General features: G+C 45.0%; 2 protein-coding genes across 3 annotated transcripts in view; one reads left to right on the top strand and one right to left on the bottom strand.

The window, feature by feature from the left end:
- DOCK1 (dedicator of cytokinesis 1) overlaps positions 1 to 19,514 on the bottom strand; it is a 263,338-nt gene that overhangs the window by 136,569 nt on the left and 107,255 nt on the right. The window lies entirely within an intron of this gene.
- Positions 2,174 to 19,514, top strand: part of INSYN2A (inhibitory synaptic factor 2A) — a 38,148-nt gene continuing 20,807 nt past the window's right edge. The window contains exons 1-2 of the mRNA XM_050305365.1: positions 2,174 to 2,413; positions 14,125 to 15,307. Of these exons, the coding sequence (XP_050161322.1) occupies positions 14,130 to 15,307 (1,178 nt within the window). The 5' untranslated portion in view covers positions 2,174 to 2,413; positions 14,125 to 14,129. The remainder of the gene's footprint in view (positions 2,414 to 14,124; positions 15,308 to 19,514) is intronic.

Below are 19,514 nucleotides of genomic sequence, written 5' to 3'. Positions count from 1 at the left end.
TTCCAAGTTCCCAGTGTATTTACTTCAACGTGCTTTTACAGTAACACGAACCCTGATAATCAGGAAACATTTCATTCTTCACAAACCCTCATTTGAAATATCCCTGGGCACACCAATGGTGTCAGTAGTTACACATGAATCTGGTCCAGAACCAGAAAGTACTTTCTAATTCTCTAAAAATCTACAGAAAATGCTGTATGGTTTATAAATGGGGCATATGCATAATGCTGTGCAAGGCTAATCAGCCCTGAGACAACAGCTTCTAAATATCATTATGAAGAAGACAAGAATGATGCTTAACTGCTGCTTCTGTCAGAGAGATTCTCCTTTCAAGCCACTCAGGATATCGAGTATTTTCTTCTAGTAATCATGGTCTGCACAAAGTCCCATCTTCAGCCTGGGAAAAGCAACAGCATCTCCTACCACTGATCTATTTGCTCTGTGGAAGGAGCACATGCTATTTAAAACATGGTCACCCTACCATGTAATTTTACCCACGTCTGTGTACAGGCTGCAGCCAAAAAAACACATTTATTTTGGGTACAGAGAAATCCACAGAGGACCTGGAATACAGCAAGTCAGCACTGCTGAAAGAAAAGCAGAGAAAAGGAAAAAAGCAAAAGCGTGGTGGTTGCTTTCACATCAACAAGCAAGTTGATATTTAATTCTTCCCACTGACGTCTTGGGGGAAAAGAATCTCTGATAAAATACCACGAGAGATCTTAAGTGTGATCGAAGCCGTGCCACTGCCTTGGGGAGGCCACAGTCCCTATCCCTGGGCAGAGCAGCAGCTGATGCAGAAATCACCCCCTTGGACACCCTCTTTTAGGGCTCAGCAGCAAACCTGCAGAGTAAGGAGCAGAGGAAGGAGGGCAGTCGGATACCTGGACAGGTACAGGCAGGGAGAGCAACTTAGCTGCCCTCTGCTGACTGTCTGATTTGTTGAACATTCTCTGCTCCAGTCCTGCACAGAGGAACTGCAGTTTCACCAGCGAGGAATTCCGTGGATCCATCTCCACGCCGATGTCTGTGTGGCAGCTGTGCCCACAGGGGTGTCCCTGCCGGCTGTGGGGGTGTCTCACAGAGCCCCTGCCCAGCCTGGCCCCGGTGCTCCGGCCGCTGCAGCAGCGCCGGGTGTTCCCTGCTGCAATGGGCTGCTCCAGCTAATTAACTCCAGAGAGACACCCAGGACTCCAGCCAGGAATTCTGCTGCATCCTGCCCTGTGGATGCACTGACTCGAGCAGTGCCCAGCCTGGGCATCCCTCCCTGCCGTGCTGAGGTGTTTGTCAGCCCTGGCACTGACGGGGCGGTTCGGGCCGCTCTGAGCTGCCAATTCAAGTCAGGGGCCGCTTCAGTAACCCCGAAATCAACAACCCTCACCAACGCCACCCATGGCCAAGACGGTGCCACCACAGAGAAACTGCATGGCCTGCACCTGGTGGTACCTGGGCTAGGTGAGTTTTATATCACAGTGAAAAGTATTAAACAGGAAAACTACTGGAATTCTCAAAATGAAAGGAGACCAACCCACCGTTTCACAACTCGGATCAATTCCCGAGCCTCTTGTGACATCTTCTGTCAGTCAGTCTGGTAAAACACACACGACCCATTTAACTTCCAACTTTTTCTGCTATTAAAAACTAATCCTTCTATAAAACGACAAAGAGGTTTGAGGGAGAATGAGGAAAGATGGGATTGAAGTTTTAAGCCCATTACCGCATTTATCAATCCCAGCTGCTCTATCAAAGTGCTTCGCTCTGAACTTGCGTCCATTTTCCCCGAGCTTTAAAAGCAAATGGGAGTATCTATTCCTTCAGCACCTCAAACACTTGCCCTCCCAATAAAACGCAGCCGTGTAGCTTTAACCCAGCGCTTCGCTGAAATTCCCCATGGATCAGCATCACCCACTCTGCGGCTGCTCCAGTGCTCCCGTAGCGCAACTGGAAAACCGGGGTGCTCGGGGACGGTGTGTATGAATCTATTATTAATGAATCCACGAGTCGAGGAAATAGAGGAGTAACCGCGGGTTTTTAGCGAGGCTGCGAGCGGCGGATTCCCCGTTCCCCCCTTCATTTTGCGCGGACCCCGCGCAGCGAGCATCGCTCCATCCCACCATCCCACCTCCCCCGCCCGCCCCCGCCGCCAGCCCGGCCCCCGGCTCCTCCTCCCCGCTCCCGCCCGGCTGGGGGACGCCCGCCGGTCCCGCTCAACAAGTTCCCCTCGGCGGGGACCCGGCCGAGGGGACCCCCGGACTCCGAGCCCCCGCCGCAGCCCATGAGGGCAGCGGGGAGCGCGGCGGCGGCTCCGCGGCTCCTCCGCGGCAGATGCGCCGAGGCTCTGACGCCCAGCTCGCCCCGGCGGCGGGAGGGAGATGCTCGCCCAGACCGCCACTTCTGCGTGAGGAAGCATAAGGTAAGGGACAGCCCTGCCCGCGGCTCGCTCGCCCCCAGACCCCAAAACCCCTGCGCTCCGCTGGTTTTTCCAGCGGAAAACTTCGTAGGGATGAGGATAAAGGCTGGCGCTGAGCGCCAGCGTTATGCAATAGCGTATCTGCCTGCCTGGGAACAGCTCCTGCATCCAATAACTTTCGTGACAGAGAAGGAGAGAATATCCCGATCTAGCAAAATGCCAGCCTTTCTTTCCCTGCTCCCTTTCCAGCGGTGCCTGGGAGGGGAGAGGTGTAGCTGGAGGATTTTCGGAGGATGCACGAAGTGCTTTAGCTTTTCACATGGCTGATGGCGAGGAACTACCGCTGCTTATTAACTTCAGCCGTCCTAATGAAGTGTCCGCACAGCGCGGCGATGGAGGAGCATCGGATGCGTTCATCCCTTAACTTGCTATTGAAAGCCAAACCAACCCAAAAATCCTCCTCGGGGGCTGCACTGCTGCCATTCAGTGAAGTGTGAATATCGAGACGCAGGGCTCTCACCATTTAATACACCCAAGTCCCTCATCACCATCGGCACAAATTGGGGATGCCGTGAAAACGCCGTGGGAAAACGGGACACAAGGTAGCAGGGATCCATCCCTGAAGTCGCGGTCCTTGCATCCTGCAAGGCATCCCGAGCTTCCCGCTCTGCATTTCCATCTTGCCTCTCTATCTCTTGTGCAAATCCTCTCCCTTGACCTCAACGCCTGTACTTAATGCCATGTTTACAGGGAGTTACGGCAGCGAGGGGATGCAGGACTGCAGTTCGCTGGGATCAGCCTGGGGAAGGCGGGGGGGTTGAGCAGCCAGCCCCAGAAAAATAGGGACATCTTGCAATGCTGGGAGCAGGGAATATATTCCCTGCTTATGTCATCCTCTCCCGAGGGCTCCGTCCCAAGGGAGCTGTGCCCCCCTCTCTGCACGAGTCAGAATAGGTAATGGAGCGGTTCTGTTTGACCTTGTGTGTCTAAGCAGCTCAAATCCTGCTCGGAGGAAAATTTAACTCATTAGGCTCTAGGATCGGGAAGTTTGGGAAGACCTGTTCTTTCCAACCTCTGAGAATAATTTTATTTTTTTTTTCCCCCCTGCTGGCAAACCAGTAACAGGTCAGGTCTGATATTAACTGGGAATTTATTCCCTCTCTTTAAGTGTTCCACGGTGCTCACCGTTCACATTTACAGTGCTGTCAGGAATGCTGCATGTACCAAGGTTAAAATCGGGCTGCTGGCTGGAAAAACTACTAGCTAAAAATAAATAAATAAAAATAATTACATGACATGCAACTGTCCTAGCCATGTACTCAGATGAATTTAATGTAGAATTTCAAGGGAACAGACCTGTAGTAGAAATATGAAAGCAGGGAGAGTAACGTATTTCCTTACTCTTGGTGTGATGCCTATTGGTGTCCTACGAGCCTGCTCTGTCTCCACTACAACGATCTGTTCTCTCCCAGTACAAATACCACTTCTAAGTTAAAAGCTGGATTTTCTTCTGGCATTAGAAATTCAGATTCAGATGAGAAGATCTCAGTGCTCAGATATTACTGATTTATAGCCTACCTGGAGGTTGATATTCTGCCATACAGTGATGGCATATGGTCCCTGGTTTCAGGAGAAATCCATAATGTATATTGCTAATCCAAAGGCTCAGATGGAATTGTTCTAATTCTAACAGTTCTAAAATGAAATTCCTGCCCCAGAGTTTAATGTGCTGTTGCACTGAAAGCATCCTGCCTTCACAGAATGGGGAAGGCTGATACTAAATTAGTTTTTGGGGTGTTTTTTTGTAAGGATGTTGTGATGCCCTTGATGAAAAATGTGTGTTCTTTAGGACTCCATTGTTATTAATGATGTGTATTTTTAACAAGATGCTCAAGATGATTCTAATCTTGAATGGAATCAGTGCCTTTCCCTCAGATTGACACATAAAAAGCAGCTGGGCAAGAGCAGCACAAGAGAAAGTGTTAGTTACTTATCAAGAAGGCCAGCACTTAATATTCAATGCACCCTTCTACTAATTATGCTCACAAACAAGTAGCTCATAAGATCACCGCTGTGTTTTCTTTCCCAGTTAACTACTGCACTGATGAGACACGCATATAATATTATATATTAGAATTTATATCTAATTAAATCAGAGGGGACAAAAAAGCAGCAAAGTTCAGTGGAGATGAACACAGGGAAGGAGCCCAAGAGCTGCCGAATCACCTTCCTGACAAGCACCAGCAGTGCCCAAACCCTCCCGGTCACCACAGCACACCATTGGTTACCTGGAGATCCAAACTCCACCACAGGCTGTGCAAAGGACAAGGGAATATCAACACTCCTGTTGTTTGTCCTGGAGGATTTAAAAGCCAAACTTAGCCGTGCCAATCCTTTGCCGTGACTGATGTGGTGGTGAAAGGCAGGGAAACCTCTGAGCCTGCCAAAAATCCAGGCTAAAATGCCAGGATACCTGCACAAAGCTCTCCTCTCGAGCTGTGATGTCTCAAGGCTGTCCCAACCACAGGTCAGGGAGAACTGAGGATGTCTAGTCCCATAATTCAGGCACACTTGGGGAAATTATAGTAGATCTAGAATAGCTGAGAGCATAAAAAATTCACGTGATTATCTGAACTAGCTGTTAATAAAAAGGTCTTATATTCTGCTCTCTAACAGCCACGATTTAAAAACTGCTGAGAATTTGTGGGAGATATTAAAAAACATGTAAGCAACAAATCTACTTTACAGCCCCTACCCCCTTTGTATTTTTACTAATCAGTTTGCAAATTAAATAGGCTTTATGGAAATGAGATCATGAGCATATTTTATGGGGAAAAATCATCTCAGAGCAGTAAATTCAGTGGGAGTTCCTTCTGAAAATCAGTGCTTGCTTAGAAAATGCTGTATAACCTATGAACGCACACAAGTACAGCTCATTAGGTACTGCCAATTTTAAATTGTTATTGACCACCCAGAATGCACTCAATTCACTTACTGTAGTGGAGCACATCCTCACTTTGAAGGTTATTTACTACAATTTCACTCCGTGCAGGCAGAAAACTGATCCCTTAATAGTGACAACAGCTCACCTTGTTCACGAACACGCACAGCCCCGTGTCGGGGTGATCAGAGCCCTGAAGCTGCTTTCCAGCTCCACAGCCAAGCAGAGTCTCACAGACAAAGAGAACTGGGTGTAAAAATAACAATTCAGTGATCAAACAGCAAATCTTGGTGTCCACTTCGCCTGATTTTACTGCAGGAGTAGATTTTCCAGCTAAATCTGCTGGATTTGATACAGAGTGCAGAAGGGTAAGGGCCATGTTCACAGCCTGAATTAAACAGAGATGGATTTCAAAGCTGAAGGCCTCCAAGTCCTGCTCTGTTTGGGTGCAGATCTCAACTTTTCTATCTGTCATTACAAGAGATTTTTGTGCTGGAGCTCCACCACGTGTCCCATTCCCCAGACCCTGCACATCACTGATACCTGGTCTCAGCCTCAGCCCACATCAAAGCCAGTGAGTTGAACAACTCACAAAACCCCAGCCTTCCCTCATCTTTATGACATCCATGGGGAAGAGAAGCAAGCTGTGTTATTTTTGCCTGCCCATGACTGCTGTAACATGCCTATAAATAAGGCCCACACAGTTACAAAATTAAACCAGTTTAAAAACAAAAGCACGGGAGGCTCATTCCATCTGGTCTAAGTGAGGAGGAATTGTCACAAGTTTTAAAAAAAAGAAAGCTTTGCTTGTTTTGTGCACTTCCCCACCTTCCCTGCTTGTTTTACACCTTCCCTTCCTCGCCTCTTCCATTTTTTTTTTCCCAGTGCTCGTGCCAAGGTTGTGGTCCTGTTGCTTGGAAGGATTTGGTCAAGTCAAAGCTTATAAAGCCCAACCATGGTGGAAATGCCTTTAAAAACTGGGACAGGGGCTCTCTGATTCTCAGCACAAACCCACTTAAGCAGGTGTGTCAATTCAGGGCCGTATTTTCAAGTTAGGAACATGAAAAATAGTTTTGGTTTGATTAGTTGCCTCCTGGGAGAAGGAAGAAGAGAGGATTCAGTAAAATCACCAATGTTTGTGTATTTATCCACAAGGAGCCCAGTGTCTCCTTCAAACCATTAGTGATTGGGTTGTTCATGCCCATTTTGTTATTATATTCATTATTCTCTGCAAATGCAGACAGAAATGAATGAGGAGACATCCACGAGTAAAGAAATTTAACTTGTGGATCAGTTTAACACATTTTTGTGTATCAAGGCCATGGGCAAATAAAACACAGCGATATCTCTGAGGAGCTGACAGAGAGACAGATAAAACATCCCACTGCTGGAGAGAGTCATCCAGCAGAAATTATGCTTGAACTGCCTGGTAACACTGATAACACTCAGCTCTTCTGTAGACTGAGCCTAAGTTGCTGAATTCAAGAGGAATCTGTGTATTTTAGGTAGTTCTAGTTGAGTAAGTTGGTGAGAATAATGTGTTACATCCTTGCATTCACACCTTGTGATAAAAGCACACAAAGCCACAATAAAGGGGATGCAAATTATCTGTCTGGTTGTGGTGCCTCACTCAGACAGTTCTGGAGTTATCACCCAATTCTCATTAATAACAGGGGAGTCCTCAGTGCAGCTTCTCTGGCAGAGCACTAACTGTCTGAGCAGTAACTCAGACAAAAACATTCTAAGAGGGGCTTCAATTATTTTTTTCACTTCCTAATCATCCATATCACAAACAAGCCATCCTAAAATCCAGAACCACAGAATCACAGAATGGTTTGGGTTGGAAGGGGTCTCAAAGACAACCTGGCTTCAAATTCCTGCTACAGGGGCTTGAATCACACCATGATTATTTTAAGGTCTTATTCCGCATTGTCCCAGGTCCACAAAACCTGGCAGCATTGTGTTCAACGTCTCCACACCATCTTTGCCCGCTCTCATTGCTTCCTTCTCCACACAGTCCTTCCCAGATGGAACCAAAACCATGTTCCCTGGCGACCTGGAATGAGCTCTTTGCATCAGTGCTATCCATCGACTCTGAGTCCTCATGCTGGATGAGAACTCGAGGGCCTGGGAGTTGAGACTCGGGGCATTCACACTGATGTTCGTATTTAAGACAAGTTCCTCCCCACAGAGTTTGGCTCTTCCTTCACATTTCAAAGCATCTTAGAACCAGTTTTGATGAAGATTTGCAGCACTGGGGACCTTTATTCCCCTGCAGCACAGCAACCAAAGCACAGTTTTGCTCTACTTTATCCCTCTTTTTGGGTAACTGAACTCATTTTTGTACAAGCCTTTGCTGTAGCAAAAGTCAGACTGATCTGTGCACTTTCCCCATCATCAGCACACTCAGATCCAGCTGTACGTGGCTAATTCACAATTCCAGCAGAGCCAGAACTGCTTGAAACCAGAAACTTCAGGAATGTGCTCCTCAAGAAGGTGAAAAATGACACAGCCTTTATTTCATGGTGCCTGCTGACAGCACTGGAGTGCAAACACACTCCTTGACTGAGACTATTCCCCAATTAATATCCCGCTAATGATGTCAGGTTTTAGACCTAAATTACCCAGCTGAGTTGTTCAACACTCCTTCACACCCTCCCAAGCTTGTCTGCCTGTAATCCTAACCCAGGCAGGCTCTGCTGCCTTACAACCACTGACCTCAGGAAAGTCATTCCTGCCTGTCATCTCCCATTTGTAGGAAGCTCCAGCACAGGCTACACAACACCCTTTCCACAGGATGAGATTACCTGCATTCCCTGGGGAATGCTCTGTCCTGCATCTGTTGTGCTGCTGTGGTGCCTCTCCAATACCTCCCAGCAATATCAAGGATGCAGGATCCAAGCCTGGAGCTGGAACCGGCATCTCCTTCTTCCCCTTTACCCAACATTTGTCAATCTATGATGAAGGAAGAAAACCAATAAGTGCTGTAAGTGCTCACAGGCCATCCCTGAAAGTATTCACATCTCCAGGTTGGACTGGGCTGGGAGTAACCTGGGATAGGGGAAGGTGTTCCTGCCCATGGCAGGGGGTGGAATGAGATGAGCTTTAAGGTCCCTTCCAACCCAAACCCATCTGTGAGTCTGTTTTCAATCCCCAGCACCACCCAGATCTCTCTCTCCAGAGCTCCAACAGTTTTAAGACCTGTTGGTCAGAGCTAAGGAGCAGAACTGCTCTTTTCCCCCGTGGTTTGGCTGTTCTTTTCCTTAAACACCCACAAAACTCATCGATGTCGAGTCAGAACAATTAACACCGAGCATTCCCCAGTAATGCAGATAAGGAACTGTCGTTAAGCTCTTGTTTTTAACAGCCTGCCCTTTCAATTATTTAACAGAAAGGCCCATAAAAATGAAAAAGCCTTGCAGTGGAAGTAGTGTGGCTTTTGGACTCCTGGAAGACAGAGCAGTGTAGTGTGAGCAGAACTGTGAGTGATTCTCCCAGCAACACACCCCCAGCACATCCTTCTCCTGCCAGAACCACTGCAACCCCGACAAGGAGCTGCCCAAATTTCCACGGCAAAATAATGTTAATAAACCTTTACTCCTCCTATTCTCCATAAGCTGCAGAGCACAGTAAGGAAAAGCAGCCTAATTCTTGTAACAGTTCTATTATTTTTTTTCCAGAACACTAAATCCCAGCGAATGTTTGGCATTAGAGCACCATGAATTCGCAGGGAGTACCTTTTGACACTGCATTTGTTCCAGTAGGAAGTTAATAGTTATTAATTCACCCCACAAGTCTGCACTGTTCTTAATGCAAGTGTAAATCTCCTGATAATGGTGCTACTCTTGCAAAATTCTACATAACCTTTATTTTCCAGAAGTTTGTCACGTTGAATGGATCCCTTTTAATTTTATGCACAATATAGGAGGCAACACAACCTAAGTATTATTAATAAAATTTGTGTTCAGAAAGCACAGTATGAATGTCAAAATTAAAGACAATTGCATATGCCAGCTGCATTCAGCTGGTTTGGCTTGTAAGGAAATTCTTAAATAGTTTATCCTCCAATAGATTCCTGTTTTATCTAAAATTCTCCAGGCCTATTAAATCGTGCATTTTATTTGTTGCCATTTAGTTCTAAAGCTGAAGCTCACAAAAGCATTTAAAGGCATTTATTGGGTATCTCAGCCATTAGCTGGGATATGATTTTATACATCACTCTTACAGAGCCTGCCAGTGGATGGGAGGGGAGAAAAGACAAATCAAAATGCCATATGATCCTGTTTATTCCAAAGCAAAGACTTCCAAGGCACTTAGAAATGCAGCAGGAAGAATGACTTGGGTAGTGAGCAATAAATAAGGAGGTTCAAGAGAGAGAAAATTCAAGTCTGGTGCCTCAGGCTTTCCAAACAGAGTTAAAAAAATACTAGTTTGACATTTAGCAGGACTGCAAACTCTGTTATTCTACATGAACAACTCTGTGATAAAATGATGACAGGCTGCTCCACCACGTCACTTTTCCTAATAACAGTCAGCAGTGCTTTCTACCCCACAAAAACTGGACACACCCGCACCCCTGAATTTACCTGCAAGCCCTAATTTATCCTCAGTCCTTAGGGATTAAAAATCCATAAAACTTTGCAGCACAGGCAAAGTTTCTGCAAACAGCTACTAATTAAAAGCTAAGATCATCCATATTTTCCAGCATTTTTATCTTGTTACTTGGCTTTGCTTATTAACATTTAGGATAATACTATATGATTTTTAATTTTGTTAATCTAACAATTATATTCCTTTTAAAAGAATGAAAAGGCTCCTAATTTAATGGAGTCAAAATATAATAAGAGCTCCAAATCTCTTCTTCCCTCGTTAACTCAACCAGTGTGGTCATTCCACACCGTAATTCCCCTCCCAGGGCAGTGACTTTGCAGAGTTCTGGATGCAGAGTGAAGGTCCTGCAAAGATTTGTACCTAAACTTTACCTGCTGACATACCCTGGAACAGGACTGTTTGATTTCCATAATTCCCCTGATGATTTTATACTAACTTAAGGCTTCTCTGTGCACCACTTTATTATTATTATTATTATTATTATTATTTCAATAGTTTATTTCCATACTCAAACATGGGGGAACACTCCTTAAGGGTAACCAGCCAGAAGTTTATAAACAAATCAAAGCTAAAACCTGAAAAAGTAAGCTGTGTGATAACTTAAATGTTTAGTTCAGCAAATCAGGGTTTGTTTGGAGTAACCACAGGCAAGAAGTTGAAATCTACTGTGTGTATGTAATTGGCATCTGCAACTAAAAGTCAAATTTAAAGCCTGACAGAGAAAGCCATCCAGTCTGTGCTTGTGCAAACTGAGAAACTCAGTATCTGAAAGCATCCAAAATCCTGTGGAGACTGGGCTTTAGGTAACCCAAAATTGGAGGCAACGCCTCATCCAACCCAAAACTGAAACCAAACAGGAGTTCTTATATAAACCCTTCCCTGTGAGGTGTTTAACTCACAATCCACTCCTTGCTCAGCTGTTCTTTTATCAGCTGAGCCCAGAGAGTTCCCCTCGGAGACACCGAGAGCCGAGCGAGGCTCGGAAAAAAATCGAGCTCTTTTGGTTGTTGTCATTCTTAATCACAGACATCTATGAAATTATTACTCCAAGCTACTGGTGGGAATAGAAAACTCCAGATCAGCTAAATCAATCAGGCCTGGGAGGTTGGGAAAAGGGAGACGAGTAATTTTGTGAGGAATCAATTTATTGGCTATTAAAGACATGCTTAAAATTAACTGCACAATACAGTTCCCCACCTTCTACTCTGGAGAACAGCACCAGCCTCCTGGTTTTATCTGGGTCAGGGACTCCATGTTAAGTCATTCCAAACAAACCCAGTGATCCTGCAGCCCCAAAAATGTTGGGATTAAAGGGGTAGATGAAATGATCTGGAAGTTGAGCCAGGGCAGAGGCACTCATGAAATATCCAGCCAATACTTGAAAATAAATTGCATGTTAATGGATCCTGCTGTCAAATGACCGAGTGCCCGAAAACTCCCTTTGACAACTCCGAGGTATCCTCAGAGATGGCTGTAATGGGTGACTTTCAGAGCTAATAGCCAATTTTTTTAAGGCTTTTTTTGGGGGTAAAAACATGTGTTCTCTTTTCAGAAGCAATTACTGAGTATTTCACATCTTTGTAAGTGCAGCATTTCATTTCTGCTGCAATTTTTTGGTAGTGCAGGACCTCCCATTAGCAGATTCGAACACTAATGGCTTTTATGTTCCTGTATTTAGTTTTTGGTAAACTCATTAATTTACCAGACCATTTTGGAACATTTGCTTCCAGTAGTCCTACGTGACTGGAAATGCAGAGTTTGGGGGCTTGACAGTAGTTTTTACAATATATTCTAGTGCCTAAAGCTGATGTGTGTCCAAATGCAAGCTGATGGATCAGGTTTGTATCTTACACAGCACTTTCTTCACTAAAACATTCCAAAATTCCACTCTGGATGGATGGATGGATGGATGGATGGATGGATGGATGGATGGATGGATGGATGAGTTTCCTACCATCCCCATCTTTGGAAGGTGTGACCCTGTAGGGCTCTGTTTGCAGAATTTCTCTCAGATAAAGCCACAACTTCACTCACAAATGAGATTATAATTAAAACACAGCCTAACACAGCCAGTACAGGACCCTAACAAAGGTCCTTATTTAGGGTTTCAACAGGAACAGAAAATTCCTGACGTTCATATATAGTTGATTTATTCCCTTTGAAATCTGTCTGTCTTTGTACATCATGTGTTAAAGGCAGAGGGATCACTGATCTTTCCCCCAAGTCCAGCACAAAAGGATCACTCTACTCCAATTTAATGTTCAGGCTTCCTGCTAGAATTCCCATTTTTCACTCTTTTCTCCCAAAACAGGGGCTTGGTCACTTTGGTATCAGCTGCTAGGCCTGAATATTTAACATGTCTAGTGGAAAACTAGCCTGGCAACCTCAAAATCCATTATTTGAATGTTTTTGTCCTGAATTTTCCCTCCCTTTGCTTTCTTCTACAGACTCTCCACTATATCACACAGAGCCAGCCAGAAACTTCCCCTCCTCAAACAACTGCAGCTCACTCAACTCTACCTGAGCCTCACAAGTCAGATAGAAAAGGCAAACCAGGTGGATTCTGGAATATTTCAGTTACTTGTTCACAAATTACTGGGACCAGGGAATTAAAACCCGAAGAAAAAATTAAGTAATGACACATCTGCATGAGATCTTTTGACCCAGACATCCAACCATGCACACCTTGTGTCTTAATATCTTTAGGGAAGTGTCATTATTGCTTTTTAAACTCATAAACATTCAAATTTTTCTGCTGAAAATGATTTCCCCATTATGCTTTCTTAAATTAAAACTAAATATAGACCAGTCATAAGGATTCACTCTCCTGTGCTTTATAAAACATATGCTATGTGGCACTTAACTCTTCAAGAGTTCCACATATTTTATTTAATAGACAAAGGAATTTTAATTAAAAACTTATTTTAAATACACCTGAAAGTCCCTTTACTCGTTTTACATCGTGCTCCGAGTCCCTCTGAGGGTCCATCTGTGGTTAAATAGGAAATGCATGCAGAATATTTGGATTAAGTGGGAATTTGGTAATTCAGCAAGTCTCAGGGAGAAATTTGTGCAATAGGAGAGTAAAAATGACAACTTCAAATGAGGTGTAAAAATGAGATCTTAACTATCCTGCTACTACAGATTCCCTTGTGATCTGAACAACCACAGAGCTGTTGGGTTTTGGGGGGGTTTTGGCATCTTCTCGTCCTTGAGGAGGTGTTTATATTTCAGTGGCAGATTAAGTAATTTCTGTGAATCATCACAGGTTTGGAGGGGTTTTTTTTAGTGCTTTAGGATCCTTTGGGATAAGCAGCTGTATCATAAAGGCATTTACTGCCTCAAGGAAAGGATGAGTTGGTTTGCATTTGAAGCAAACCCTTAATTGATGCAGTGCTGACTTCTTCCACAAACTTCACTAGTTCATAAACTCTACGCACCCAGCAGCACCAACCAGTTGCTAATAATAATTAATCTGTATTTAGGTTATATTTAGATTATATTTAAGTTTGGCTATGAGGTAAAGTTTTATAAAAATCCAAATCATGACACCCTTTAACAACCAATTAAATTCTTGCAAAGACACCGAATCCATCAGACAGGAGAATGTGTTTGGTAAGCAGGCCCAGAGTAAAAAATAACACCAGCGTGACACTTCTTGCTACTAAACATTTGCACTAAAGGAGAATTAAGGCTGGTCAGAGCTCTAGAGTTTTCTTTACTTGCACAAAGACACTCATTTTTCATTTTCTCCAGAGTTTTGATTAACTACCAGGTGACTTCAGGGATCGGGAGCACATACTAATTTGCAGGGAATCACGAGTGCCGAGTGAGCAGCCATGATCCCTGTCCTCTTGAAAGGGGTCTGGAAAAACTCCTGCTGCCAGGAATCCTCCTCTTTGAGGAGCAGGTGTTCACAAACCAAGATAAAAAGCACAGTTCTCTAGAAAAACCAAACTCTAACACGAAGGACTCCGACTTTAGAGAGCCAAGCACATGGGTTGCGAGCGGCGGCCATTTTAGGCGTATCAGAGGAAAGCAGCCCAAAAACCGCAAACCTGAGGGGAAAAAGTAAGAAAGTCGCCCAAATATTGCAAACCTGAGGGGGAAAAGTATCATTTGTGTTGTAATATGAGGGTTTTTGCACTGTTTTTGGCCGCAGGCATCATGGTGAGTAAGGAGCCCAGCAAATGCTTACTCACCGCCTCGGACAGCGACGTCGAGCCAGCGGCTTCCCTGGCCTTGGAGATGAAATACGCACTGGATCCCAACCGGCAGATCAAGAAACGGAACAAAGCCCTGCAGGTGAGGTTTAAGGATATCTGCGAGGCCCAGAACGAGCAGCGGGACAAGCAGCTGTCCACCTCCACCTCCAGCACGCAGGACCCTGACAAGAGGGACGCCAAGGCCATCGCCTACAAGACGGCGTATCGCAAGTACATGACGGTGCCCGCCCGCAGGTCCATCCCCAACGTCACCAAGAGCACAGGAGTCCAGACTTCCCCCGATCTCAAGAAGTGTTACCAGACCTTCCCTCTGGACCGGAAAAAAGGGAATATTCTTAAAAGCGCCTCAACCGTGGACACCCTGCAGGGCGAGAACAACGGGTTCCTGATCGACGTGAAGGACAGGGAGGGCCGGGGCTCGGCGGAGGCCGTTCCGTGGGGCAGGAAGGCGGGCAGCCTGCAGACGGCCGAGTTCATCTCCCACGTCTCGGAGCGCGCCAACGCGGGCGCGCACGACGACGGCGCCGAGGCCTGGAAAAGCAGCGATTTGCACAGTTCTCCCAAAGAGCCGCCTCCTCCTCCCCTCCCAAACTTGGCCGACCCCGCCGAGGACGAGCCCGCGCGGCCGCCCAGCCGGGGGAGAGCGGCGGCGACGCGGCTGAGCAGCGAGGAGGCCGCCCAGCCCCTCCACCACGGGAGGGTCTTCAAGACCGAGGTGGCCACCGTTTACCTGCCGGCCTCGCAGCCCGACCTGCCCAACCTCGGCGACTGGTCGCCGTGCGCCGAGGAGGAGGACAGGAGGAGGACGGTGCACCTGAACGGCGTGCAGCCCGTGGCGGGCGACGCCGGGGCGTGCGCGGCGCAGGCGCGGTGCCCGGCCAGCGAATGTAACGACCGGCCCCTGCAGGTCAACGTCTCGCCCCTGCAGGAGGGCCGGCCCTGCCAGGCGGCCGTGGCCCTGAGCGAGGAATGCCAACAAATCGTGCCTCACACCGAAGTTGTGGACTTGAAAGCGCAGCTTCAGATGATGGAAAGCTTGATCAGCTCCAGTCAGGAAACCATAAAGGTGTTGTTGGGTGTTATACAGGAGCTCGAGAAAGGAGAAGCTCACAGGGAAGGGTGAGTAGAAGCTTTTTTTGCGTGAGTTTAAGCTGATTTAAAATGTCTTTTCCAAGCGTCCTGCCCTTGAACTCGCTGATGTCAACACGTGGCGCTTCCCACGCAAAGTTTCGCTGCTTTTTAGAGGCCTGTCCTAGGGAAACCTGCCAGCACTATTCACAGATTGCTATCTGCTTGTCCTGGGATCTAATTAAGTAATTATTTAATGAAGGGCCTATAATACATCTTGTGCCTTTTCCTCAGAGTGCAGAACGAGCCGCTCTCCAAACAGGATTAGCAAAGATGCTTTCACATCAGCAACTTGCATTAACCATAATTCCTCACACGGCATGAAAAGCAGCAGAAAAACCTTAATTCTGTAAGAGACTTCCCTTTTTAAGATTAAGGGATATTATTACAACTCTTAATATAATTCCATTAATGGCATATGAATCTTGTCTGGTTTACTCTCACCTTCTGAATTTTTCATGGTATTTCTTTCAGAAGGAAATGAAATGAAAACTTTGAATATCAAAGCATTTCTTACAGCATTCACACAGCTCAACACAATAAACTCAAGTAGAAAGAAAGAAAATTGTGTTTATCCCTATCTTTCATAATTTAAAGCAACCTATAAGGCATTAAATAAATACTGTAACTCAGTACAACCTTTAGTCTTTACCTGGACAGTTCAATCCCTCTATTACATAACCTTAACAAGCATTTTGCAGACTGACTCACCTTAGTTCCCTCATCTTTATTCAATGAACACACCTCAAAATGTATGTGCACTGTTTGGGTGTTTTTAAATACTTCTGCAATTAAATCACAATTTGTCAGAAGAAATCAGGATTTTAAAATTAGGAACCCGGCAGCTTGTGCTACTTAAAGCAGCCCATGTTTTCATTCGAGCCAGAAAGGTACATCTTTAATTTAACTCTTTCTTTAGGAATGTACAAATCATGTTAATCCTAAAAACTAAAAATGTTTGTCATTGAAGAGTCCTCTCGGCTGCTGGACACTGCTGTCAACACAGCCTTAGTGCTTTCAGTTAATTTTACAGCTGTCTGTAGTATTACCTATATCAATATTAATTATCTATATCAGGACCTTATCAAGTCCTGGATCTTCAGACTAGGGAGTCTCTTGATGAAGCTGAAAACCACACAGGATCAATGATCTTAAAGGTCTTTTCCAACCTAAACGATTTCAGGATTCAATTTTTTAAAATTATTATTCAGAATAATTCCCCTGCCTTTCTTAACATACAGAAACTGCAGGAGATTTGGACAGAAGTGTCAAGCAGCTCGTCAAATCACAAAATCCAGAAAGACTCTTCCTTCATCACAACTCATCACCTGATGCCCCAGAACCCCGTGTGCAGGAACACCCACAGCCACCCACGAAGCCACCTGCTATAAATACCTCTGCTTCCTCCAGACAATTGTACAGCCATTTTTTAACTTCTTCCCAAAGATAGCACAGCAACAGGTGCAGCAAATACCTATTTTTTTATTGCCCTGACAGAAGCAGAGCCATTTAACGTGGCCAACATTAGGGGTAAGTGCCCTTGGCACAAAACTATCGACGACTGTCTTCAAATAATTTCAACCTGGCAAAGCTACATTAGCCCTAAAATAGTGAAACTATCCATAAACCCCAGTTCAGAACATCTCTACAGCCTCTCAGACACACAGATTTCTGTATTAGAGTCTACAAGACTAGATTTGACTAAAAAGAGACTCTCTATTAACACTCCTGTGTACTTGGAACCACTTCCAGCTACTCCTGCACATGCTCTAGACACGAACCAAACATGCCCCTCCCTGGGGTCGAGATGGGGAAGGAGGGAAAAGGAAGCAGATGCAAACTTGCCTATTTTCTCCTGTTTTAGGAATCCTTGCATCCCAGATCCCTCATTTCCTGGCTGCTGGGTGATTTTAAAGGAGGCTGCCCAGAGGAGATTATGCTCGGGCCATTGCTGTTCTCCCCTGATCACAGAGCTGGGAGAACACTCTGTTCTCCTGCAAAGCACCAACACATCATTAACATGAAGCTTGTCTTTATCCCCATTCCCCTCCAATTAGACAAGTCTTTCAGTAATAGCCTGCCCCATCCTTTTGTTAGAATAATTCTTTCCAACTGCTGCATTCATTGGACATTTTTGCCACAGACACCCGGCACTGTGTAAATTATTACGTGTCTTCTCCATTTCAGCATGTTGGTCTCTTTTCCTGTTATAACCAAGTGTTAGGTCAGCTAATATGAAGAAATTAAAGCAGTGCTACTGCTCCATCTCTGTTTATTATAAAATACAAGAGTCTTCCACCTGCTAAACCAGGAAGAAACGTTCTGTGTTTATGGAACTCTCCTGGTTTTCTTATACATATGAAATTAGGATATTAGGATAACACACTACAAGAAGCAAATACAAGTAACACACTGCTGGTTAAAAAAAAAAATAAAAATAATTTCCAAACCCAGAAAACAAAAGCACAGCTAAATTTCTTAATCAGATTTTTCTCCCTTTAAGGAAATCAGTGCTCTTTAAGTGCTGTTGTAGTGCCCTGGGACTGGTGCTCAGTGGATTCATTTTCACTAATATGCTGTAGGTCCTGAACTGCTATTACTGCAATTCATCACTAAATGAGTCAATGCCAGCAGAAGTGCAGCAGCATCTCTGAAGACAGCAGGATCATCTCTGTATACTTCCCAAAATGTCAGTGCTACATCATCTGCAATTAGCAACAACATCCAGCTCCCAACTCTGCTGAAGGAGGAGGAGGAGAAGCCCAGCCAGCCTGTGACCCCCCCAACATCAGAGGAAATTAGTAAAATTGTGTGTTATTTCCATCATTATTTACTAAACCTCTGGCAAAGAGGCAATTCCACCTTCTATGTGGAAGCTTCTACAAAAAAATAAATTATATCCCAGCAAAACACAGATATTGCTGGATGCCTTAAGTCAGGCATGAAGAAAGTGCAGAGCTGCAGCTTCAATTAAGCCCAGAGTTAAAAAAAAAATGTTGAATATTACATGATGCAGGGTTCAGCTGCACAACACAAACCCAGTTTTATGCTCCAGTTTTATATGAGAAACTATTAGCAATCTCCATCACTTATAGACAAATTTGTCTGTATTCAGATACAGAATTTAACAAGTCAAGTTCTGCTCTGTGTGAGGCACAAATGCAAGCTAATAATTCTAAAACCTGGCTAATAATATCTAGGAAATGTATAACACAAGATGAACACATAATCAAAAATATTTTGCTGCTGGAGAACAACAATGACCTGCCCTTTAAACGCTCACTGTGGAAAGCAACAGAAATCTGGGCCCTCCTCATTATGCAACAAATCAGCAATTTTAATAAACAAAGTGCTCAATTTGCCACACAAAACCAAGTCACAGTATTTTGACTCTGACAGGGCAAATGCTACACATTAGACAAGAGTTAAATGAACCTGCTTCCGAGATAATTTATATTCATTTATTAGTCAGCAGCGGTTCAGGAATTTAAAGAGCTCTCAACAAACTCCTTCGAAGAGGCTCTGAAAGAACACGTTGTTATGGAGGGAATTTAAATGTCAGCTCGTGCTTTTCAGTGACTAAGGGATATCTGTGGCTCTCACTCTCATTTCTAAGCAGAAAATAAACCACTGTTACGTGTTTGGGGGGATGTTTCACCAAAGGGGAGAGCGAATCCTCTTTGGGTTTGTTTCTTCAGCTACAGATGAGGCAAAGGAGAGGTTTGACAGGACCATTTCTAGGAGAAAACCTGGACATGGAGGGAAGCACTAGATCAGCTTAACAGCAGAAGGCACTGCAAATAAAGACGTGAAAAGCAGAGAGAAGGTGGCAAATTCCATCTGTGAGGCACAAATTGTGTTGTACTCTGAGGGACAGCAGGTTTTTGGAGCCCGTAACAGCAGCCCTTGGGGAGAGGACTACGACGAGTGCCTTTATTTCCAGTCTTGGGATCTTTATATTCATCCATCCTGCCTGTCCTTTGGAGCAGTGCCATTCCTTTCACTAATCCTCCCGACACCACCTCCTAAATCCTTCCCCTTTGCCCTCACTGGAGTTGCTGTATTTCAGGTTATGCATCATTTATGGATCATTCCCAAACACAGGCACACCGAAACACCTTGGAGGTTGTCACAATTCACCTTCCCAAGGCAGAGCCAGGAAATCTCTTTGGATGCATCTTCCTCAGTCAAGGAAAAG

Source organism: Myiozetetes cayanensis, unplaced genomic scaffold (genome assembly GCF_022539395.1).
Source record: "Myiozetetes cayanensis isolate MyiCay16 unplaced genomic scaffold, myiCay2020 scf10, whole genome shotgun sequence".
In the NCBI taxonomy this organism is placed as follows: domain Eukaryota; kingdom Metazoa; phylum Chordata; class Aves; order Passeriformes; family Tyrannidae; genus Myiozetetes; species Myiozetetes cayanensis.
The sequence above is the reverse complement of the archived record's forward strand: the minus strand, read 5'-3'. Positions and strand labels throughout refer to the sequence as shown.